Source organism: Callospermophilus lateralis, chromosome 13, assembly GCF_048772815.1.
Source record: "Callospermophilus lateralis isolate mCalLat2 chromosome 13, mCalLat2.hap1, whole genome shotgun sequence".
Lineage (NCBI taxonomy): Eukaryota > Metazoa > Chordata > Mammalia > Rodentia > Sciuridae > Callospermophilus > Callospermophilus lateralis.
In genome coordinates this window covers 14,307,522-14,333,364 of record NC_135317.1, presented here as the reverse complement: position 1 = coordinate 14,333,364, position 25,843 = coordinate 14,307,522, and the positions used below count along the sequence as shown (strand labels likewise).

Genomic DNA, 25,843 nt, shown 5'->3' with positions numbered 1-25,843 from the left:
ACTTGGGTTCACTCCCAGGTACCAAAAAACAAAACAAAAAACACCCCAAAGCCCCACAAATCTAGTATATTTAAAAGAATACAGATTACAAATCCCACAGTTTATGGAATTCCAGTGGCAGAGTTAGAGCATGGTTCTTATACAGATGGCAGTTTATATTTTTGTCCTACATTTACACTTCTTAAAACAGTGACAATGAAGAGTCAAAAAAAATCTTCAGGGCTGGGGCTGTTGCTCAGTGGCAGAGTGTTTGCCTAGTATGCATGAGGCACTGGGTTCTGTCCTTAGCACCACATAAAAATTAACAAAATAAAGGCATTCTGTCCATCTACAAGGAGAAGGAGAAGGAGAAGGAGAAGGAGAGCTCTTTATTACTGTTAAGTCTGTGGGCGGCCAGGTGAAAGAGTTAGGAACAGTGTTAGGAGGCCCTTTACAGACTAAAGGCCAATACTGAAGATTAATCTTTGATTTTTTTCCCCCAAGTTTTGGGGAATGAACCCAGAGACACTCTACCACGAAGTTATATCCCCAGACCTTTTTATTTTGTATTTTCAGACAGGGTCTCTCTGAATTGCCCAGGCTGGCCCTAAACTTGTGATCCTCTTGCCTCTCAGCCTCCATAGCAGCTGGATTACTACATGTTTAACACCACTATACCAGACAAATAACAATCTTTTATGGATTACTACATGTTTACACCACTATACCAGACAAATAACAATTTTTTGTTTCTTAAAAAAACAAAACAGCTCAGTAAACAATGAAAAATGCAAGCTGGGCATGAGTCTATCAACAAAAACAAATCTCCCAAAAAAACAAACAAAAAACTGTAATGATTTATACAGTCTCTACTGAAATTCTAGATTGACATTTAGATGCTCACTGGAACACAGAAATTCTGAACTCTTGTCTAAAAAGAAAAGTCCTGATAGAGGTAGAAATAAAGAAGGAGGATCCAAACATGTTTATCTTGTAAGCACTTGGCTTGTTCAAGTTTCCTCCTCTTTTTACAACAACAGCTCCTGACTGTGGCCTTCGTGGAAATGGCAGGTGCTCAAGAAATTCGAAGAGTCTCAATCTGCCTTATTTCCCCAATAGGGCTCCCATATCAAATTCAGGAAGTCTAGTTAAATTTGAATTTCAGTCAGACAGCAAATCATTTTAGTATACATCTGAAATCCAAGTTTCACTGTGCATCTGAGAGTTTCATTTGCTGAATCTGACAGCAACTCAAAGGTGAAAGTCCCCAACAGATTTCTAAACTCCCAGAATAAGTTCTTTCTTGTTGGGCTTTGGGTGCAGGATGCTGGAAAAGACTGGATCTCTGGTGAGTGTCTAATCAGTGCTATTGGTCTTTCTGAAAATGTCATTTGTCCCAGGCATGTTCAGCCTTTCTAGCAAATGTGTGTTAACTGACATCCATGGGGAAAGAACTCTTGGCTTTCCTGCACTCCCCCACTGCACTACGTACTCCCCTTAGTACTACATCCCAAGGAGCTGACCTGGCGAGTGAGGGAAGCAGCATGGCCCACAAGCATCTAATTGTAGGCTGCTTTGAATAACAATCATGACTCTGTCCATACTAGAGAGCAGCTTTCAAAAACAAAGCAGATCTACTTTTGCCTTTTGGTCAGGTGTACCCTGCCTGCAAACTAATGCCACTGTTAATGGCTCTTAACACTCTTCTAACATCATACCAGAATACTTCACGCTGGTCCATTAGTGCTCATCCAAGAGCCTCAAAACACTTCACCACAACCTGTGACTCATACAAGATGAAGAAATCAAGGGCTTTGCCTCCTGAGGTACCTAGTATGTGGACATGGTCTGAAACAGTATGTTCTCTCTGATGCTAGGGACTAAAGTTAGATTCTCCTTTTGAGTGCTCAGAAATCACATTTTAGAATTTAATTCTCACCAGAAAAGAGAAATCACACTACTGCTTGGAAATAGAACCTTTGAAGTAAAAGCCGAGTGGGTGAAATACTGACCTACACACAGTTCTGCTTAGAGCAGTCTGCAGCTTAGATTGAAAGGAGAAAACTGGAAAAAACGCTGCCGTCTAGCAACAAGGCCAACTATCAGGTGCGAACCTCCATGTCTCCAAAAGATAGAGGTGGAGAGCAGGAGCACCTGGGAGATGTTGATACTGGTTCACAGCCATGAATTTTGGGTAAATCTGTAAGAGGCAGAGATTGCAAACTAACTTCTGTAAAATCCATTAGGCCCATGGCTGCACTGCTACATGCCATCAGTCACTTGATATTCAGACACTGAAGAGATGAGACCTTAGCTATGACAGTTCTCACTTACCTTTTGCTCATTTAAAACAGTGACACCACAATTTTGCCACCTGAACTGGCTAAAATAGCAACTAAACATTAAAAATGAAGTTTATAGTAGCAAAACACTTTTTTAATACTCATTGTTATTATGACAGTTCAAGTAAAATTTGAAATATAAAAGACTCCAAAGAAAATTTTTCATTTTTTGGAATTATAGATTGAACCAAGGGCACTTTACTACCAAGCTCCATCTGCAATCTTTTTTATTTATTTTGAGACAGAGCCTCGCTAAATTGCTGAGGTTGGTCTCAAACTTGTGGATCCTCCAGCAAAGTATAGGACATATTAAGATATCTGCACTAGCTTAATGACAACTATGAGGGGTGAACTCTGTTTTGCTGATTGGAAGATTCCAAGATCCTGACAAAGTTTTCACTAGTTGAAGTCAGGTTATAATTAAAAGTAACATTAAGCAGAGGATGAAAAGTAACATTAAATTTAAAAAAAAAAAAAAAAAGAAAAGTAACATTAAGCAGAAGGATGAACAACGTAAGGACAAGTTATATTCTTGTACTCTAGACCAGTGGTTTTCCACATTTACCCCTATGGTCCCTTTTATACTGCTTCAAATCCTTTTTTTTTTTTTTAAATATTGTTTAGTTATCAATGAACCTTTTTATTTTATTTATTTATATGCGGTGCTGAAAATCAAATCCAGTGCCTCACATATGCTAGGTAAGCACTCTACCACTGAGCCACAACCCCAGCCCTGTACTGCCTCAAATCTTGACAGGAAATTCATAGATAACTTTACCTATTTAGGACATTTTTCAGCCAATAAAATGCCCATTTCAATGAAATGAAAGAAAAATAACTAGTAAGGTAAATGCATATCAATATGAGAAGGTGAGCAGACATGGATGAGGTAAGAACATGGCTGTGGCAGGGGTAAGTACTGAGTCCAGACCCCTGTCTCAAGGCTCCCTCAGTGCTTCAGCGTCAATCCTACATGCACCAGGGCCTCAAACAACTCTGGATTTTTCTGCTCAGTGACCAAGACTTTGACACTATGGTTGTATCCAGAGACTACCAGGGACGGTGTAGCCAATGATCATTCGGACAAGCTTTTAGAAAAGGGAACTGGGCTGGGGCAGACTCGAAATGCACAGTACCTCACAGGGTCTGGGGGGTCTTGATCCTGACTGAGATATCTCTATTTCCACACCTGGCTAAACACACACACTGTTATCTTAATCCTCTGCTGACTGTAGCCTTGGAAAAACACCTGGCTTATTGAACCTGACTTTCTAAGTTAGGAAATGGTGAATCAGAAAGCATTTGCTGTCTGATTCTGGTCTTCATCTCAGATGAAGTCTGGCCTCGCTCAGGGTCAGGAAGATGAAAAAGCAGTCAAGAGGCTTCCAATTTCTAGGCCAGCGTTTTGCTCACTGCACATGCTTCAGGAAAATGGGTTGATAGTAAGAGATCCTTGTGGGACACTGAGAGTCAGGAAAACAAATGACAGAAGTGTAGAAGATGGCTCTGTCTGAAAGCCACCATGCTCAGAGCTTCAAGCAATTTCTCCAACATCCAGGCAGTTAAGCATGTTAATAGACACATGAAATCATACGTGACTCACTTTAGATAGAAACTTTAAATGCTGCCTCATCATTCCACTACTTGGATACTCTGGATTTTATAAAATCAATTTCTTCTTACTGAATATTCAGGCTAATTCTCACCTCCATTATTCATTTAATGAATGTAAATTACTGCATCATTGAGATTTACAGTCATCCAATTAAAAAGAAACAGTCAAAAAAGCACAAAAGGCTGAGCATGGTGGCACACGCCTATAACCCCAATGACTTGAGAGGCTGGGGCAGGAGGATCACAAGTTTGAAGCCAGCCTCAGCAACTTAGCAAAGCCCTAAGCAATTTAGCAAGACCCTTCTCAAAATAAAAAATAAAAACGGCCAGGACATGGCTCAGTGGTTAAGTGCTCCTGGGTTCAATCCCTAGTTACCCATAGCCACCCCAAAAAAGAAAGGAAAAAAAAGGCTTCGGATCTGATTCTGTGTATATAGTTCAGTGATAGACTAGTTAACAAGTAAATACAATTTGTAATGTGTGAGGCCCCTTGGTTCAATCCCATTAGCACACACACACAAACACACATAGGCAAAAAAAAAAAAAAAAAAAAGTCTGGGTATGGTAGTATATACCTATAATCCCAGGAAGCTGAGGCAGGAGGATGGCAAGTTTGAGGCCAGGCTACACAACTTACCAAGACCCTTTCTTGAAAAAATAAAAAGGGTTGGAGATGTAGCTTAGTGGCAGAGCACCCCTGAGTTTAATCCCCAGTACTACAAAACAGAAAGAAAAAAAAAAGAAAGGAAAAAGACAAAGCAATCCCACAAGGAAAGTTAAGAGTCAATTTTAAGCTGGGTACAGTGGCACACACCTGTAATTTCAGTGACTCAGGAGGCTGAGGGAGGAGGATCACAAGTTTGAGACCAACCAGCCTCAGCAATTTAGAGAGACCTTGTCTCAAAATACATTCATACAAAAAAAAAAAAAAAAAAACATTCATACATAAATAAAAAGGGTTGAGAATGTAGCTCATGGATAGGGTACCCCTAGGTTCAATCCCTAGTACAAAAATAAAGTGTCGATTTAAAAGAGGGAAAAATTCTACAAACAGCATGATTAAGTCACAAATCAAAGAGGAGTCTTTTCAGAATATTTCCCAAATTGTACCTATAACCACCCCATGAACCAAACTATGCTGTTGCTTCTCCATCCTTCCCATTCAATGCTTCAACAGGATCCTGACCAAATGACCAAGCAAACTGAGAAGGAAAGTTACCTGCATTTAAAGTACACAATTCCTTCATGGCTCCCATCATGCTTTCCTCTCTCTGGATTGTCCCACTCCACTCCTAACCAGAGTCCTAGCAGAACAAGAAAAAACAAATGAGTAACAAAGGACGACAGAGGGATGCTCCACTTTCCTGCAAGTAAATACAATTTGTAATGGAAACCACATCCCACAGACAACACTGGGGGAGGAAGAATGGGACTAGACAACTTAACCTTATGCTCAGAACTTCAATCAAAACAGCTAAGTGCAGTAGCACATGCCTGTAATCCTAGCAGCCTGGGAGGCTGAGGTAGGAGATCACAAGTTCAAAGCCAGCTTCAGCAATTTGGCAAGACTCTGTCTCAAAATACAAAATAAAAAGGACTGGGGATGTGGCTCAGTGGTTAAGCGCCCCTGGATTCAATTCCAGGTACCAAAAAGGAAAATCCTCATGTTTAGAAATTAAGCAATATTCTTCTAAATCATCTTGCGTTCCCCCCACCCCCCAAAAATCACAACATAAACTAGAAACTATTTTGAACAGAATGACATAAGATTACACGTGAAAATTTGTGGAATGCAGCCTAAAGTCGTGTCTAGATTCATAAGTTAGATGAAAACTGAAAATAAATCATCTGTCTCAAAATGTTCAGGACTAGAAGGTAAAACTAGAAAATCAAACCTACAGCAAGCAGGAGGAGACAGACGACAATGGAGAGAAATCAAGACAGAAAACAAACAAGACAGTCTCTTCCCTACAGCACCTCAGTCGTCTAGCAAGACAGACTTGTAAACCAGCGGCCAACATGAAGGGAAGTACGGGTGCTATGGGAGCACAGGTAAGGGTGCTTATTGGTACTGCTGTGGGGGGAAATGGAGACCAAGGCAGGGAGATCCCAGGACCTGTTGTGGGAACCAGAAATCATCCAGCACAGCTGGGGTCAGTGTTGCCAGAGTCTGGGGCAGGAGCATGGTCAGGAAAACAAGATTAAAGGTGAGAAAAGAGGCTGAACAACTGGCTGAGGTTAGGCCTGACTAAAACTCTGGTAAAGCACCCCAAAGAGCTCGTGCCTCATCTCTCTTCTCCCAAGAACCCTGTTAATAAGCAGGGCAGAAATGATCTATTTTAAAGAATGGAAGCTTAGAGAAAACATCTGACTTGCCAAATAACGACCAGACCATGGCCTAGCATGCTCAAAATACACAATCTTTTTCTTTTTCTTTTTTTTCTTTTTTTTTTTTTTTTGAGAGAGAGAGAGAGAGAGAGAGAATATGAGTTTTTTTTTTTTTTTTTTTTTTTTTTTAGTTTTCAGTGAGCATAACATCTTTATTTTATTTTTATGTGGTGCTGAGGATTGAACCCAGAGACCTGCGCATGCCAGGCAAGTGCGCAACCACTTGAGCCACATCCCCAGCCCCAGATCTTTTGCTTTCTAATCCCCCCCCCCTTTTTTTTGTACCAGGGATTGAACCTAGGTGTGCTTAACCACTGAGACATATCCCTAGCCCTTTTTATTTATTTATTTTTAAATTTTGAGACAGTTTCACTGAGTTGCTTAGGGCCTTGCTAAATTGCTGAGCTGGCTTTGAACTTGTGATCTTCTTGCCTCAGCCTCCCAAGCCACTGGGATTACAGGTGTGCACCACCATGCCTGGCTCTAATCCATTTTTTGTCAAATAATAAGCCGTTATGTGAGAAGTAATTATAACTATTGATGTCTTCAAGAAAATTCTCGGAATAGGTTGAGTTGATGGTTGTTAACAAGAAAGCACTTCACAAGGCCATTCTTTCACCTGATGAAGAATAAGTCACTTCTCAGCTGAAGCAGGTAGAAGGGGCAAGGCCAGCCTTCACTGTGATTCCCTTAACTATCTGTTATGGTTTAGATATGAGGTATCTCTAAAAGCTCAAGTGTGAGACTATGCAAGAAACTTTAGAGGCAAATGACTCTCATGAGAACCTTAACCTAATCAGTACATTAGCTCACTGACATGGTTAACTGGGTGGTGATAACTGGGCAGGTATGGCTGGAGGAGGCAGGTCACTAGGAGAACACTTTGTCCCTGGTGAGAGAGAAGCTTTTTCTTATTCTGCTTTCTGATTGTCAATGTCCTGAGCTGCCTTCCTCTTCCACCACGATGTTCTGCCTCACCTTGGTTCCAGAGCAATGCAGCCAGCCAGTATGGACTGAGACCTCTGAAAAAGATGAGGATGGGCAGTGCCAACCTTAGCCTTGTTGTTTCTTCTGCTCCTTGGCTTCCTGGACTGACCAACTCCTGAGACAACTAACATTTGTTTTTTTTTTTTTTTTTTTTAAAGACATGTAACTACATTTAAGTGATATAGGGATATCTCATATCTAAGTAAATCTGAGCAATTCAGACCAAACACCCCCATTAAGCAGCATTGCTTATCTGATTAATTCTCTTTTAATTTCTACATTACACTCAAAAAGGCACCCCCCTAAGGGCTTTGGAATATGGACAACAGCTCATCACCAAAATAAATTTTCTATACTCCAATATCTGGAATCATGTTATTTCAATGTTAGTGTAAAACAATCTCAGGCTCTTGGAAATTACAAAGCAGTTTGGTTTCAACATCACCCTACACAGTCTTGAGTTCATATCTTCCAATGTCTCTGAAGATAGCCTTTTGTTTTTATAACCTGTAACTTGAGAATGTTTTCAAAGGAGCTGCAAAAACACAATTAAAAAAACACAAACACTTCAAGGAGAAAGAAAAACATAATACTGAAAGATCAAAAATCATCAACAAAAAAGGAGGGGGTAGAAAATCATTAGAATAGAATAACCGAGAAAGAGTGATGAAGATATGGCTCTGAGCTTCCTTACAGCAAGATGCAATTCTCTTGACCACTGTTAGAATCCTTTCAGTTCATTAGAAAAGATGTCCTTCCTTTTCCCTGAGCCAACAGCTCAGCTCCTGTCACAGGAGTCCCTTTGTAAGGAGCAAGCTACCCTCAGAAACAGCAACATCATCGGTTCACAGATGTTTCACAGCAGCTGTGTCTCACATAGACCTCAACAGGGCTCAGGGTAAAAAGCTCAGTTCTGCAAAGGCAGCTAGAGAGAGGCCCCAGAGGTTCTATACGGCTTTCTGGTGGTTTCACTTTTTACCAGAATATTAGCACTTCCTAAAGGATAAAAACAACCCCTCTCAAAGCATGGGCACTAGAATCAACTAGGGAGCATGTTAAAAATGAGGAGTCTTTAAAAAAAAAAAAAAAAAAAGAGGAGTCCTAGGGCTGGGGTTGTGGCTCAGTGGTAGAGTGTTTGCCTAGCATGTATGAGGCACTGGGCTCCATTCTCAGCACTGCATGCATAAATAAATAAATGAATGAATGAATAAAAGTACTGTGTCCATGTACAACTAAAAGTATATTTTTTTTAAAAAAATGCAAAGCTATTTTAATAACCTAAACTGCATGATTAAAAAAAATTAAGTATAAAATGTACGTATTATTTTATAAGAAGATGTACTTATTTGTAAGAAAATGTACAGTGAGAATTTAGGGATAAAATTCTACTATGTATATAATTTAAAATGTTAAGCAATGCAGGGTGTGGTTACCACATGCCTATAATCCCAGTGACTAGGAAGGCTGAGGCAGGAGGATTGCAACTTCAAAGCCAGACTCGGCTATTTAGCAAGGTTCTAAGCAACTCAGTGAGACTCTCTCTAAAGAAAACATTAAAAAAAGGGTTAGGCTGGCTGGGGATATAGCTCAGTTGGTAGAGTGCTTGCCTAGCAAGCATAATGATCTGGGGGTTCAATCACTAGCACCAGCACCCCCCCCAAAACAAAAAAACAACAGGAGGGCAGGGTTAGGGATGTGGCTCAGTGGTTAAGCACCCCTGGGTTCAATCCCTAGTGCCAAAAAAAAAAAAAAAAAGAAAAGAAAGAAAGAAAAAAGAAAAACCACATTAAGCAAAAATAGCGATAAAACAAATATGGCAAAATGCTGACGATTGTTAAACAGACATGACAAGTAAACACAGGTGTTCATTACACTATTCTCCTTTTCTCTCATTTGAAAACTTATAATAATACATATAAACCCTCCTTAAATCTATTTTAAGAATGAATTCTCCAGATACATCTCTATTCACTAAAAATGCCTGGAAACAATATCATCCTGGTAGCGATGAGTACCTCTGGACCCCAGACTATGGCCTCTACATGCTATTTGCCATTTAAAAAAACAGACCACAAGAATGAACCTTACATTCTTGACAGCTTCCTTATCATACCAGGGCAGCTCTCGAAGCTGTAGAGGGTGCACACATCCCTGGCTTGTGACCTTCTTCCACATTCAAGGTGAGATGTGACTAGTGAACCATCCCACATCACTTCACTGACAATGCCAATGCCTCTTCTGCCTTCTCTTCCACTTCTAATGCTTCCTATGATTACACTAGGCCCACCTGGATGAACCAGGATAATTTTCCAATCTTAAAATCAGCCAATTAGCAAACTTAATTCCACCTGCAGCCCTAACCCTCTTTGACATGTAACTTAGCATAACCACAGGTTTTGGGGACATCTTTGGAGTACTATTATCTGCCTCCCATAGCAGTCCATCTTTACCTCCATCTTAACAGTTTTCATGCATAACACTCTGCAATCTATAGTAATGCTTACCACAGGATATTATATCCAATCATAAGAATCCATTTGTAAAACATTAGAATGTGTTCCTAAGTAATCTTTTTAAATGCTTACTTATAACAATGGCTAACAATATGATCAATGACTGGTCTAATGACTGGCTTTAAATGATTGGCTTTAAACACATCAATGCATTTAGCTGCCATGATGGCCCTACAACCACATCTGGTGAAATACCCCTGAGAGTAATGACTAAATGTATGTTCACTCTGTCTACATCTTTGTACAATTCCACCAGATGACCTCTAACATCAGAGCTCTCAAAGGGGAATGCCGAGCCCTTTGTTGAGACCAGTGACTAGGAAGGCTCAGGCAGGAGGATTGCAACAGCCCACCTAATCCTTTTGCCCAACACTTCCATAAGTACTGGTTCCAGAGTACTTCCTAATGAGCTTTCTGAACACTGAGCTTTCTGGATGCAAATCTCTACCCCATTCTGCTTTCCAAAGAACTTGGGTATTAAAAATTTCCAAGTACTGCACATTGATTCAACCTGCAGATGGCAATCTGCCTATATAATATGTACCTAGAGAATATGTATGTTCTTGGAAAGCAAGAACCTTTAACTTATAACCTTAAACTTAAACTTTAACCTTAAACTTATAACAGAGTAGAAATGGCATGGGCTCTGAAGCAGACTCATATTTGAGTTCTGCTATATGGAAGTTTTGAGATCTGAGACTTGGTCTCTTCATCTGTAAACACAGGACTATAACATCCATATCTTAAGGTTGTTACTATAATATTCAAAATAGAGAGCATACATGACAGAACCTGGCACACAGTCATTATTATTTAAATGTTACTTTCTTTTCCCATTTATCAATCATCCTAGTCAAATGGGGGCAGAAGGAGGACCCCTTCTCCGTCTTACATGCTTGTTTAAAGCCTTCCATTGCAATTTCCAAGAAGGCAGAGTCACAGTAATCTACGCAGGGGTTCAAACTAAAACTTAATGCACAGCCAGTATGGTAGTGCATGCCTGTAATCCCAGCAGCTCCAGAGGCTGAGGCAGGAGAATTGTGAGTTCAGAGCCAGCCTCAGCAAAAAGCGAGGCACTGGGGCTGGGGATGTGGCTTAAGCGGTAGCGCGCTCTCCTGGCATGTGTGCGGCCCGAGTTTGATCCTCAGCACCACATACAAACAAAGATGTTGTGTCCGCCGAAAACTAAAAAATAAATATTAAAATTCTCTCTCTCTCTCTCTCACTAAGCAACTTAGTGAGACCCTGTCTCTAAATAGAACACAAAAGAGGGCTGGGGATGTGGCTCAGTTGTTGAGGGCCCCTGAGTTCAATCTCTAGTACATCCCCACATCCCCCACCCCACCCCTCAAAAAAAAGAAGGAAAAAAAAAAAAAACCTTAATGCACATAAAAATCTTCTGGAAGGCTGTATTTTTATTTTTTGTGATGCTGAGGGTAAAATAATCCAGGGCCTTGTGCATGCTAGGCAAGCACTCTACCTCTAAGCTATAATTCCAGCCCTAGAGAACAACTTTATTTTTTTTCATAATATCTTTATTTTATTTATTTATTTTTATGTGGTGCTGAGGATCAAACCCAGTGCCTTGCATGTGCCAGGCACTCTACTTCTGAGCCACAGCCCCACCCCGAGAACTACTTTTTTTTTTTTTTTTTTTTTAACAGTACTAGGAAAAAAAACCCAAGGGCACTCTACCATTAAGCTACATCCCCAGTCCTTTTTAAGACAGGGTCTCGCTAAATTGCTGAGACTGACCTTAAACTTATAATCCTCCTGCCTCAATCTCCTGAATTATAGGCATGTATTACCATGCCTGGCCCTCAACAACTTCTTGAAACACAAAATTGCTGGGCTCTGTTTCCAGAGTATTTGTAGATATAGGGTAAAGCCCAAGAATCTACATTTCTAAGGAGTAATCAGATGAAGCTGATTCTAGTTAGGGGCCACACACTGAGAACTTCTGGTTTAAATTTCTCACTGAGTCTCCCTGTACCTACCCAGGCCAGTTCAGAACATATAGAAAATACTCAAATATTCATTGATTAAAATATGTGAATAAATGTATATTACAAAAGTAAAAACCTAGAAAGCAATGTCCAAAAGTGGAGAATAATCAAATAAATTATATACTCTATTAAATGTAACCATTAAGAAACCCGACTAGGGCAGGTATTGTGTCTACCTACAACTTAAATAAATAAGTAAATAACCCCAACTAAAATGCTTTTTAGGGCTGGGGATGTGGCTCAAGCGGTAGCGCGCTCGCCTGGCATGCGTGCAGCTGGGGTTCGATCCTCAACACCACATACAGACAAAGATGTTGTGTCCGCCGAAAACTAAAAAAAAAATAAATATTAAAAAATTCTCTTTCATTCTCTCTCTCTCTCCTCTCTCTCTCTCTCTCTCTCTATCTTTAAAAAAAAAAAGTATGTGAGATGCCTTTTAAAAAAAAAATAAATAAAATGCTTTTTATAGAAACATGAAATTATACACCAAATAAATGAAAATAGGTGACAAAAATTGCATGTATATTAGTTTAAAATTAATACATTTACATATAGATTAATGGCAAAGGACTTTGTAGAAAAATTATTTATTTTTTGAGTAGCAAATTACAAGAATTCAAGACTTTTGATTGCTTAAAATTTCCTCAGATAACATTTTATGGTTGGTTTAATATAAAACAGAAGTACTAAATAATTAAATAGCATACAATTAAACAAAACCATGTGTACCACATGATATCATCAGCCAAATAAATCTACTATGTGTGTCTATAATTGGTTGTTAATTTCCCAAAAATTGATATTAAAAAGTGCTACTGAGCTAGGTGCTTTGGTGCGCACATCTGTAATCCCAGCAGCTACAATCTACATCAGCTTCAGGAGGCTAAAGCAGTAGGACCTCGAGTTCAAAGCCAGTCTCAACAACTCAGTGAGATGCTGTTGCCGAATAAAATACAACAAAGGGCTGGGGATGTGGAGTGGTTAAGTGCCCCTGAGTTCAATTCCTGGTACCAAAAAAAAAAAAGTGCTACTGAGAATCCTACACAGAAAAAACTGCCCCCCTCCCACACACACCACTTACCTGCCACAGGAGGGACAACGCCAGAAAAACGCACTGTTGCATATTCTCCATTTACTTCAACTCTTTGACCAATGACATCTAATGTCAAAGTGTCACTCATTATAAGACAGCCAGAATCCAAAATGTGAGATCTAGGGGAAGGAAAAAAAAAATCATAGCATTGAGAAAAATTTAATAAAATTTCTTTAAGAAAGCTAGAAGCAGTGAGTGGGGCACACCCATAATCCCAGAAATTTGGGAGGCTGAGACAGAAGGATCAAAGTTTGAAGCCAGCCTCTGCAACTCAGCCAGGACAAAGCAACGTACCAAGACCCTGTCTCAAAATAAAAAAAAAAAAACCAAAAGGGCTGGGAATGTAGCTCACAGGTAAAGTGCCCTTGGGCTTGATCCCCAGTACCAAACAAAAACCAATTAAATTTAAAATACACACACACAGAATTCTAAAAATAAAGACAGGGTCTTAAAAGGTGCCTGGGTATCAGTGTCAGGATGGATAAGGGTCTGCAGCTCAAGACATGTTGTGCATGCGTGTAAACAGAAATGGGTATCTGGCCAGCACAGTGGCTCATACCCATAATTCCAGCAACATGGAAGGCTATGGCAGGCAGGACTGCAAGTTTGAGGCCAATCTCAGCAACCTAACGCTATCTCAAAATAAAAATAAAAAGGATGTAGCTCAGGGTAACTCAGTGCCTGAGTTCAATCTCCAGTAACAAAAAAAGAAAAAAAGAAACGGGTACCTAGAAGTCATCAGAAACTAATACAGTAAGGGTGGATGAGACCGAAGGTGCATTGGGGGAAAGAAAAGAGGAACCATGGCAGAACCCCAATGAAAGGGAGAGGGAAGAAAACCCTAAGGAGTGAGATGAAGAAGAGCCAGAAAGGAAAATAGAAAGCCAGACTCTGGGGTCTTGGAACTCAAGAGGCAAAGAAGGGGCAGAGGAGCAACAGTGCCGGATGCTGCAGAGAGCTTGCAAGATCAGAGCTCAACAACCTTGGCTTCTTCTTGCTGGACAGATATGGTTCACAAACTCAGTCTCAGAATAAAACTTGATTTTTCTTATAAAAGGTTAGCAATGTAGCAGTGCAAGAATTTCCTTTTCCCAGGGCCTCATGCATGCCAGTGCAAGGATTTTTAGATGTATGCTACAGGTCTACTGAACAAAAGTCCTATATTTTAATAATATTATCATATTAATACATGAAGGTAATAAAAACTTAAGATTGCGAATCACAGCTTCTTGGGTCATAATCATAGTTTGCTTGTATGTGGGTTACTGGAGGCTCTGGCACGACACCTGTGCACCTCTCCCACCACAGAGAATGGGAGACATTTCCTCTGCTCCTGGAATTGTCTGTCACGTCCACCCATATTCCAGAACAATGTGAGCATTATCATCTCAGACTGCAGAACGTAAATTTATCAAATTTCAGTGTTAGTTCCTGTTAATCAAGTCCTCTGGCTTTCATAAAATATATTTCCCCCAATTCTTGTGAGAAAAATCCTATTTCAAATGGAGCTGAATTTATTGAAAAATGGGAGGAAAGGTACACGTTTATGAATATGCCAAAATGAACCCCATTGCTACATAAAGCTATAATGTGCTAACAGAAACACTAAAAAAAAGGGGAGAGGGACAAGGTTGGGATTGTAGCTCAGTGGTAGAGTGTCTGTCTAGTCTGCGTGAGGCTCTGAATTCAATCTCTAGTGCCAAAAAAAGAAAAAAGGAAGACAGTCAGTAAGGAGCCGGAATCTCTAGATCTAGATCCAAACCTGCCCAATAGCTCTGAAAAGCAAAAGCATCATTCCAGATCCTAAACATGGTAGGAAAAGTTTGGACGATTTGGAGGTAAGATCCATGTGCTGGTAGGAACTGGTGGCAGAACCTTGAGTTTTAGGAAGTACAGAGACAGAGCTGCTAAGAGGTCTGGCCAAGGCTATGTTCGAAGCTGAGTTCTAGTCCCTGAGGAGAGAGAATTAATAAGTAGTTGTAGAACTCCATTCCTACAAGTAATTTCCATTAACTAGAGTGCATGGAGTTATCTAACCAGAAACTCCTAAAGCCCTACCATCAGTCTGGAGCTCTGGATGGGGCTCAGCCCTAGCCTCCCACCTTGAAAACTGGGCTACCAGTGAAAAAGAACAGGGTGGTGATAAATGGGTGAGTAAAACCAAGTGAGCAATTACAAGACAAGGAAGACACTAGGAAACCATTCCACTGACACTCTTAACATGTACACATAATTCACGAATTATGAAGTTCCATGTGCTAGATCTTCTCTGATCTCCAGTAGCAATTTTTTCATTCCCACAGCATGCTACAGCTACAGGACCAATTACATCAGCAGATATAAAATATCTATGCTTGGCCAGGCACAGTGGCACATGCCTATAATCCCAGCAGATGGGGAGGTGGAGGCAGGAGGATCGATTGCGAATACAAAGCCAGCCTCAGCAAAAGCAAAGCGCTAAGCAACTCAGTAAGACCCTGTCTCTAACTAAAATACAAAACAGGGCTGGGGATGTGGCTCAGTGCTCAAGTGCTCCCGAGTTCAATCTCTGGTATGCCCCCACCAAAAAACAAAAAAGATACCTATGGTCAATCATCAAGTGGCTCTGCATTAAGCCAGTGTTTTGATGATCTTGCCCAAGCTCTTGACCCTTCAAATAATGTTTCTTGATGCTGTGATTTTTCTTCAGTGATGACTTGAAAACTGGATCCATGTCTCAAGAACTATGCCTCAGCTCCAAGGTCTTTACCCTGTTTCTCTGACCAGTCAACGAGTCCCTGCTTCCTGTTGTTGAACCTACTTGATGCCATTACTGGCCCCACTGCACCTCTACGGCCCACTGCTGACACCACCACTTACATCCTCCCTACTCCTACCTCCACTTTAGTGTTCAAACTGTCCTGAAGTTAGCTGCTCACCTAGATTTTCGGTAATTGCCTACACTGGGGATCTGAGAGGGATCTTTTCTGGGGTGGCCAATCTGGATGCCTTGAAACCTTCATTAAACTGAGATGCCTTTTTTAAACACATGTGCTTGCTAATGAATTAAGATAGACCATTTAGTTTTGGAGTAACTCTCCTTGTTAGATTATTCTTGTCTTAAAAGAAACAGATGGGGGTGGGGTGGGGGTGGGTTGTGGCTCAATGGTAGAGCACTTGCCTAGCATGTGCGAGGCACTGGGTTCAATTCTCAGCACCACATATAAATAAATGAATAAAATAAAGATCCATCAACTTCTTTAAAAAAAGTAAAAAAAAAAGAAAGAAAGGCAGGATGCGTAGCTTTACGCCTATAATCCCAGAAACTCAGGAGACTGAGAAAGGAGGATCCCAAGTTTGAGGTCAGCCTTGGCAACTTAGTGAGAGCCTGTCTTAAAATAAAAACCAAGAGGGGGGCTGGGGATATGGCTCAAGCGGTAGCGCCCGCCTGGCATGCGTGCAGCCCGGGTTCGATCCTCAGCACCACATACAAAGATGTTGTGTCCGCCAAATACTAAAAAAATAAAAAATAAATTAAAAAAAAAAAAAAACAAGAGGGGCTGGAGCTGTGGCTCAGTGGTAGAGTGCCTGCCTCACACATATGGGGCACTGGGTTCGATCCTTAGCACCACGTAAAAAAATAAATGAATAAATAAAGGTATTTAAAAATAAATAAATAATAACATGAAAAGGGTTGCGGGGAGGGGGGGCGGGGGGCTGTGGCTCAGCAGTAGAGCGCTCGCCTCGCAAGTGTGAGACCTTGGGTTCGATCCTCAGCACCACATAAAAATAAATAAGTGAAATAAAGGTATTGTGTTCAACTACAACTAAAAAGTAAATATTAAAAAAAAAAAAAGGAGCTGGGGATGTATGTCAGTAATAGAGGACCCCTGAGTTCAATTTCAATCCCTAAACACACTACACACACACACATACACACACACACGTGTGCATGCACATGTGCACCATGAAATCTACCCATCATCTTCTAGTATTGAACTCTCTAACTGTGACCCACCAATGCACTCCCTTTCCAGCGGACACTGGAATATATGAAGGACATCCTTATGTTATCATTTCTGCTCTCCCTCTACCTGTCTTATGTCTCAAACCTTTGTACCAGGTAAATATTCACAGGCCTTTAAACCATCCTCATAAGAATTGCGATTTCTCGGGCTAGGATTATAGCTGAGTGGTTGAGTGCTTGAGTGTGAGGCACTGGATTCAGCACCACATAAAAAAAATAAATAAAATAAAGAGATTGTGCCCATCTACAACTAAAATTAAAAAAAAAAAATTCAAGTTCTCATCTGTGTACAGTGGTGCACACCTGTAATCCTAGAAGTTTGGGAGGTTGAGGCAAGAGGATCGGGAGTTCAAAGCCAGCCTCAGACTTAGCAAGGCATTAAGCAACTTAACAAGACTCTGTCTCTACATATATTTAAAGTCTATAAAAGGGCTGGGAACGTTGCTCAGTGTTTAAGCACCTGGTATCCAAAAAAAAAAAAAAAAAAAATTCCAAATTTTCCCCGTAATTCATTTACAAATTCCACTGATAAATTTTAACACCCAGAAATGAAAATCATGTTACAAATGTTACATGTCACCTGTCTGGGTATACAATGGTCAGGATACAACTCACCCACCAGCATAGACTTAACAATACATTCGCCTTTCTCCCTTTTCATGGGAAAGACAGTTGCAGGAGATTAAGGTTGCAACGAAATAACACCAAAGCCATTTCTGATTACCACCATCTTCTGTCCATAACACTTAAATAAATATTTAAATTTCAGTATATTACATTACCCTAAGAATGGATTTACTAGTTTTAAACACCCTTTTAATTTTCATTAACATGTATACAGATTTTATTACAACTGAGATACATACTTCCTTTATTAAACATTTTTCTTTTCTTTTTGGTACTAGAGATTGAACTCAGGGGCACCTGACTGCTGAGCCACATCCTTAGCCCTATTTTGTATTTTATTTAGATACAGGGTCTCAGTGAGTTGCTTAGCACCTTGCTTTATGCTGAGGCTGGCTTTGAACTTGAAATCCTGTCTCAGCCTCCCGCCACTGGGATTACAGGCATGTGCCATCACACCTGGCTATCCTATAAACACTTTTGAACAGGGCCACAGAATCATCATATTAATCATTACAATGTTCAAGTGTGAGCCAGGCATAGTGGTGTACATCTATATCTCGATGACTTAGGAGAATGAGGAGGGAGGATCTCAAGTTTGAGACAAACCTCAGCAATTTAGTGAGACTCTGTCTCAAAATAAGGTAAAAAGGGTTGGGGGTATGGCTCAGAAACAGAGCACCCCTGGGTTTAATCCCCATTACCCAAAACCAGCCAAAACCCTGGGAATGCTGTGTCAAAGGACATATGCATTTTACATTTGAATACCTAATACCAAATGTCCCTTTATAATGGCAGTTCCAATTTACAATCCCATCAGGAGTATTATGAGGGAAGCTGAGTATCTCTCCTTTTAGGTGAACTACCCATTCATGTACTTTGCCCATTTCCTACGGATTTATTTATTTTTTTTCTCATCAGTCTGAGGTTTTTTTCATTGCTGTTGTTTCTTTTGTTCTCTGAGATGGGGTCTCACTAAATTGCCAAGGTTGGCCTTTGAACTTGCCATCCTCCTGCCTCAGCCTCCAAAGTAGCAGGAGTCACCACAGCTGGCTCCCTCACAGTCTTAACAATAACTACGATTCCTCAAATTAATTTTAAAAGACTAGAAAAGCATAGACTAAAGCAGCTATTTGCACTTACATGTTTATAGCAGCATTATTCACAAAGGGCCAAAAGATGAAAGTAACTGAAGTGTCCTTCAATAAATGAATATGGTGTGTGTGTGTGTGTGTGTGTGTGTGTGCACAAAGGAATATTATTCAGCCTTAAAAAGAAATCCTGACACCTGCTACAACATGGATGAATCTTGAGGACATTATGCTAAGTAATGCCTAGCATGTGTGAGGCACTGGATTCGGTTCTCAGCACCACATAAAAAATAAATAAATAAAATAAAGGTACGCATGCCTGTAACCCCAGCAGCTGGGGAGGCTGAGGCAGGAGGATCACAAGTTCAAAGCCAGCCTCAGCAACAGCAAGGCACTAAGCAATTCAGTGAACTAGAGTGACCCTGATTAAGTGTGATGAGACCTTGTCTCAAATAAAAAAAGGGTTGTGGATATAGCTCTGTGATAGGGCAATTGACCAGAATGTGTAAAGCCCTGGGTTCAATCCACAGTAACACACATAGACCAAAAAAGAAAAGAACAGAAGGAAAAAAGCTATAGTGAAGATAAATCTTGCCTCAAACTGTTTTTTTTTTTTTTTTTGGGGGGGGGGTACCTGGAATTGAACTCAGGGTCACTCAACCACTGAGCCATATCCCGGCCCTGTTTTGTATTTTGTTTAGAGACAGGGTCTCATTGAGTTGCTCTGCACCTCCCCACTGCTGATACTTTGAACTTGGGATCCTCCAGTCTCAGCCTCCTGAGCCCCTGTGATTACAAGGATCTGCCACTGTGTCCGGCTCCTGCCTCAATCTTTAGAGGAACTAGAGTGACCCTGATTAAGTGTGATGAAGTAAATCACCAAAATGTGAACACTGTAATCACAGTTGCTGAGGAGGCTAAAGCAGGAGGATTCCAAGTTGTAGACCAGTCTGCACAACTCAGCAAAACCCTGCCTCAAAAATTGGTATAGCACTTGCCTGCCACGTGCATGGCCCTGGGCTGTATCCCCAATATGGGGGGGGGGGACCCAAACATTATTGACTACTTTTTTGGTACCAGGAATTGAACCTAAGGGAACTTACTACTGAGCCACATATCCAGCCTTTTAAATTTTTTTTACTTTGAGACAGGACCTTGCTAAATTGCTGAGGTTAGCTTTGACCTTGCAAACCTCCTGCCTCAGTCTCTTGAGCTGCTAGGATTACAGGCATGCACCACAGTATCTGGCACATTATTGACTTAAAAAAAAAAAAAAAACTTTCTAACTGAAAATTTTTACTAACTTTTAACTGAAAGTTAGCACTTTCCTTAATTATGTACATAGACATAAAATATCACAAGTTGGATTAGCAGCATCTGTGATTCTCATCTTTAGAAATCATATTTTTATATCCTATTACAGCTGTTACAGATTTCTCAAAGTATAGTTTATATCCATCACTATTTCAAAACTAAAATATTTCTTAGACCTACTAGGCCTGAGGCAATAGCTCAGTGATAGAGCATGCCTACCATGCACAGGCCCTGGGATCCATCTCCAGTACCTGAGACAAACATAAAAAGACCTGACACCTAGATCTTGTCGCTTAATGTGTTAATAAAGAAACACATTATATTACTGTTTCAAAATATTTTGATAATTATTTCATGAGAGTAGTTACCTCTGAAATCCTATGTATTTTATTTTCTGTAATTAAACAGTCTATGAAGGAGTCTACAGGCTTTTCAGACTAAGAACTGAGAAAACTGGAGAACATGAGAGGAATTCAGGGGTTGAGTATCATCAACAAAGGAAAAATTTAAAACTAAATTATGCACTTTGCAAAGATGCTTTCATTTTATCTCAATTATGCCATATTAGTTGAAATTTTTATTATTTTTGTGATTGTTATTTTGAGATGGGGTCTTACTAATTTCCACAGAATGACCTTGAATTTGTAATCCTCCTGCCTCAGCTTACCAACTGGCTGGGATTATGTGAGTGGGTCACTATGCCCAGACCATAATTGTTAATCTTTTTTTGTGTGTGGTGCTGGGGATTGAACCCAGGGCCTTGTGCATGCAAGGCAAGCACTCTACCAACTGAGCTGTATCCCCAGCCATAACTGTTATTCTTTAAAAGTAGAAGACCTGTTGGGTATCCCCAGCCATAACTGTTATTCTTTAAAAGCAGAAGACCTGTTGTGTGTGGACTCTAATCTCAGGGCCTCAGAAGGTTGAGGCAGAATTGAAAGACTGAGGCCAGCCCCAGCAATTTAGCAAGATCTTGTCTCAAAATAACAAATATAAAGGACTGGGGATGTAGCTCAGTGGTAAAGAGCCCCTCTGTTTTCAATTCCCGTATCCAAAAAAAGAAAGCAAGAAAACAAAATCCCAGTCCCCATGAAGCTACTGGGGAGAAACAAGTGATAAAGAATAATGATAAGCACAATGGATCTGTTAAAGACGAAGGCCTCCCTGAGAAGGTAATATTCCAAAACCTGGAAGAGAGAGAGAAGGGACTGAATCACTGAGACCATTCCAGGCAGAGGAAAAAATTGCAGATAGCCTGGGGGAGTGCTTGGGGAGGCAGGCCACACAGCAGTCAACAGATTAGTAGAGAGGACATCCAGCATGAAGGTCTCCAAATAATTGGCTTTACTAAGTGAAATAGCAGATCATCTGATTTATTTTTTCAGAAGGATCCCTCTAGGGATGCTAACAGACTAAAAAGAAAAAAAAAAAAAAAAAAAAAAGGAGAGTCTAGTTGGGTGTCCTTAGGCCAGGTGAGAGGTAACCGCAATCTGAACACGCAAAGAAGGTTCAGAGCGGACAGATCGTGCTGACAGCAGCTGCTGAAGCTCAAGGAGAGAAAGCTGAGTCAAGAGGACTCCCAAGCGAGTTCTAGGTAGAGACAATTAAGTTCAACACAATAAACCTGCAATTCAAAAGGCAGATCGTCACCTTGATGGAGGGACCCCAGCGGCATATTGTTTATAATAGCACATCTCATATAAAACGAAAATGCAGGGAAAAGCCACGAAACAAACAGCAAGGGAGGCAGCCTGGCCTGCGCACCTGGTGAGGCGAGCGGCCGCGCCATCAGCCGCGTCCGCGGGCGGCGCTGCCACACCATGCTCCTCCCCGGCTGCAGCCGAGCGCCCAGCGCCGTGCGCAGGGCGGGCGCCGACGCGGGTTCCGGCAGGCCGGCTCTCCTAGCTGGGCGCCGACCGCGGCCGGGGACCCGCGCAGCCCCGCCCTTCCCCAGCGACGGCCGCGTCCCCGCGGGCACCTCAGAGCCCGGAAAGTCCAGGAAGGGAAAGGGCACAGGGCGGCCAGGCGAGCCCCCAGTCCGGCCTTCGCGGCCCAGCTCTCGAGGCTCACCTGCCAGCAGCAGCTGGTGGTCTCGGCGGCGGCCCCTTGACAGCGGAGGGCAGCAGAGCTTCCGGCCCCGGGCGGAAGTGCCACGGAGGATACCGGAAGTCTCGCCCCGCGGAGCGAGCGGCGGCCGCGGGAGCTGAGAACGTACTAGTGTGCCCAAGGCCAGCCCCAGCCCCGGCGCCGGACAGCGCGTTCCAATGACCGCGCATGCTCCGGCCCAAGGGCCCTCGCTACGCGGGTTGCCAGCCCTGGAGAGTCGGGCTTGACGTAGGCAGGTGTGTAATACGTGAGCAGTGCGCAGTCCCCCGTGCCGGCCTCTCTAGCGGAAAAGGAAGGCCGGCTAGCTAGGACCGCAGGCGGGTGGAAGGAAGTGCGAGTACCGGAGACAGAACGGGAAAGCCGCCCCTGCGCACGACAGTCTCCACCATCGCCGTTCTCGGCGGTTAAAAATCTAGAGATTGGGCTGGGGACGTGGCTCGGGTAGAGCGTTTGCCTGGCGTGCCGGAGTTCCCTGCGTTGCCGGGGTGACGCAACGCAACGTGGTGAGGACCCGGCAGTGACACTAGCCGAACGTCTTGCGTGGGGTCTGGAACGTGATTACAGCTTGCGACGCTGGGTTAAGCGTGAGCCGTGTTGGAGAGCTTGCCTGTCAGGAGCCGGGTCGTGGGTCGCCTCCGCCGTAAAAACAAGCGGTAAATTATCGAGGGCGTCACTAACCCAACCAAAGGCTGCTGCAACACGCATGCTGAACGTCCAGGTTGAGCAGAATTTCAACTGGCAAAGGAGGGAGAGACTCCCGTTGTGAACCTGCTTTTGTTGGTTAACGAAAGGACATACACAGTGAATCTTAGGTCTTAAAAATAAACTTTCAGAAACTGCTGTTTGGAATCCTATCAGTAAGAATGCACCATCCCACTCTTGCTTGGAGAATCCTCTGAGCCAATCCTCATTGTCGCACTTTTCCAATACTGATATAAAACGTCAAATAAGGACTTCAGATAACATTCCACATTTATTTTATATCTTTAGAGCTCTATCTGTGGATATGTATGTTTTGAGACCGGGCTCGAGATTGGAGGCTGGCCTCAGACTTGTAATCTTCCTCCTAAGTATCTGAGATTATAGCCCCGAAAAAATTAACCTCATCCACTAAATTCAGGTGATCCACAAAAATATAAAACATGAATCTTTCTTTATAAAATAATTTACTTTCTTTGTTAATTGTGATAATATTTACCCAGTTTTTCTTAGAATGAAAAGATGACACCTCTTTACTGTCAGTCTTCTCTCTTCATGTTGATCAGCACACTGTTATCTCAACTATGTTATCTTCTTCAAAGTGGTTGTCCTCTAAATTCTTCTCTCAGTGGTAGAGAGATTGCCTGGTATGCTCAAGGCCCTGGGTTACAGCCCCAGCAATACAAAATAAATATGCTCCCCTGAAATAAAGTCTTCCCAAAAAGAAATCTATATGTGTGTCTCTTATTCCTCATCCCTTTCTCTTTAATCCTTTCCAGCCTGACACTTTGTCTATTCTTCCTCCAGTTCTTCCAAAATCACCTACTGAAATGTTATTAGTGACTTCATATCACCAAGGTGGTTTCTCAGTCCCCACATCCTTTGATTTTTGTACAGCATAGTTTCATAGGGTTAATTATCCCAATAGCTGTAAAAATCATACTTCAAACATTGTAGGAAAAAAGCTCTAACTTAAAATGTTTGCACTGCAATCCATTCTGAGTCCCATCATTCATGCAATAAGTAAATATTTAGTGACTACTAGCTTTGCACTGAAGATCTAGCAATGAAAAGAGAAATGCAATATTCCAATACTGGAGAGATGTATGCTTGATGGTGTGAGTTAGACAATATGTGCTGGGTACAGTGATGCATGACTTACTATACCACTGACTTGGGAGGTCAAGGCAGGAGGATCACCAAGTTCAAGGCCAACCTGGGCAATTTAGTAAAAGTAAAATATAAAAAGAGCTGAGGATATAATTTAGTGGTAGATCACCCTTGAGTTCAGTCCCCATTTATGACGAGGAAAATAAAAAGTAGCTTAAACCAGAGAGGTAGGGCCAAAAATGAAAGGGGATTGCAGAGAGAGCATTCCGAGTCCCCTGCTCCCTTATCCGGGTGTTGCATATCACAAAGATGGCAACAAGATTAAAGCCCAGCCAATCAAAGGCCTCCTTATGACTTCACTGCTAAAGTCAAACAGGAGCTTTTGCCTTTGAGGTCATGGTACTTGGCTGATAAAGACATTGGAAGCCAGGGACCATTTTTCCTATCATGGGAAAGAGTTTGTCCTTTAGCATCAAAGAATGAGGCCAACATGAAAAAGAAGAAAATGTAGAACTAAGAGGAAAAATGAGGAGAGAATAAGTGATTTAACCCCCAGGACTTAACAATAACTAAAGTAAAAAAACTCCTGGATTTTCCAATTATAAGGTCTAGCTAATTCCTTTTAAGATTAACTTGGTTTGACTTTAATTTCAGTTGCTTAGAATGGAAAGAGCCCTAACTACTACAGAGTTCAATACTCACAACCTATGTATCAACTAGGCTGGGGGAAAGATAAAGATTAAATATTTTAGATAAAAGAAATTTAGAATTGGGGATGCAGTACAGTGGCAGAGTATTATTCTATTATGTGCAAGCCCTGGACTACCAAAAAATTGAAAAATATGGGAGCAAAGATAGATTATGAAAGCACATGCCAGCAACTCAGGAGGCTGAGGATTACAAGTTCAAGGCCAGTCTCCACAATTTAGTGAGGGCCTAAGAAACTTAATGAGACCCTATCTCAAAATAAAAAAAACAAGAAAGGCTAGGGATATAGCTCAGTGGTAAAGTGCCCCTAAATTAACTCTCCAGTACCAAAAAAAAAAAAAAAAAGAAAAGAGAGAGAATTGGGTGGGAGAATATAGCCAATAAACAACAAAGGGTGTTTGCTATAAAGCTCAAGCCTCATTTATTTTGCATATATTTATTAATCATATAAAAGTGACCCAGGTCAACAGTAGACACTTGTAACTTGTATTTTTCTTTTAAAAGTCGTGGGTGTAGAGCCAGGTGCAGTGGCACATGCCTGTAATCACAGCAGTTTGGGAGGCTGAAGCTGAAAGACTGCAAGTTCAAGGCCAACCTCAGCCATTTACCAAAACCCTCAGCAACTTAGTGAGACCTTGTTTCAAATTAAAAAATAAAAACGGTTGGGGATATGACTGATTGGTTAAGCACCCCTGTTTAGACTCCATTACTAGTAAATAAATAATCCCATATTGAATAAATGTTTTCTAGCTGCCTTACAGTGAAGTCAGCAGCTTATTCAGGGCCCCTTGTGTGTTGGGAATAACAAAAAAGACTCCAGTTGAGCAAGTCTTACGCATTTGAAATCATTACCTTAACTGAAGGCCATATTTAAGTTGCACTTTGAAAGGTACCTATTAAATACTTAGCTAAAAGCCACTTTCACTGATTTCCTATTGGATGGAAGGGAATAGTTTGTTCAGTTACATCCTTACTATTATTTGTTATAAAGACATCTTAATTGTGAACAATTGCTTCATTTTCAGCTTCCTTAGTTCAGTTTTTTATGTTCAATTCTCTATGGTTAATTGACTTAGTATTTGTGGCACACATCTGTAATTCCACTACAGTGTGATTGCAAGTTTGAGCCCAAAGCTTGGCAACTTAGTGAGAGTCTGTCTCAAAGTAAAAAAAAAAAAAAAAAAAAAAAAAAAATTAAAAGTCTGGGGATGTAGCTCTGGTAGAGCACCACTTGGGTCAATCCTTGATACTGCAAATAAATAC

General features: G+C 41.3%; 1 protein-coding gene across 2 annotated transcripts in view; it reads right to left on the bottom strand.

The window, feature by feature from the left end:
• Positions 1–22,284, bottom strand: part of Tbce (tubulin folding cofactor E) — a 46,548-nt gene extending 24,264 nt beyond the window's left edge. Inside the window, exons 1-3 of one of the 2 annotated variants that reach the window (XM_076831918.1) lie at positions 22,028–22,284; positions 12,911–13,041; positions 5,155–5,239 (exon numbers count right to left, since the gene is read on the bottom strand). In XM_076831918.1, coding sequence (XP_076688033.1) covers positions 5,155–5,239; positions 12,911–13,041; positions 22,028–22,233 — 422 coding nt within the window. In that variant the 5' untranslated portion in view covers positions 22,234–22,284. The remainder of the gene's footprint in view (positions 1–5,154; positions 5,240–12,910; positions 13,042–22,027) is intronic. The other variant, XM_076831917.1, reaches the window with a different exon arrangement.
• Between the last annotated feature and the right edge of the window lie 3,559 nt (positions 22,285–25,843).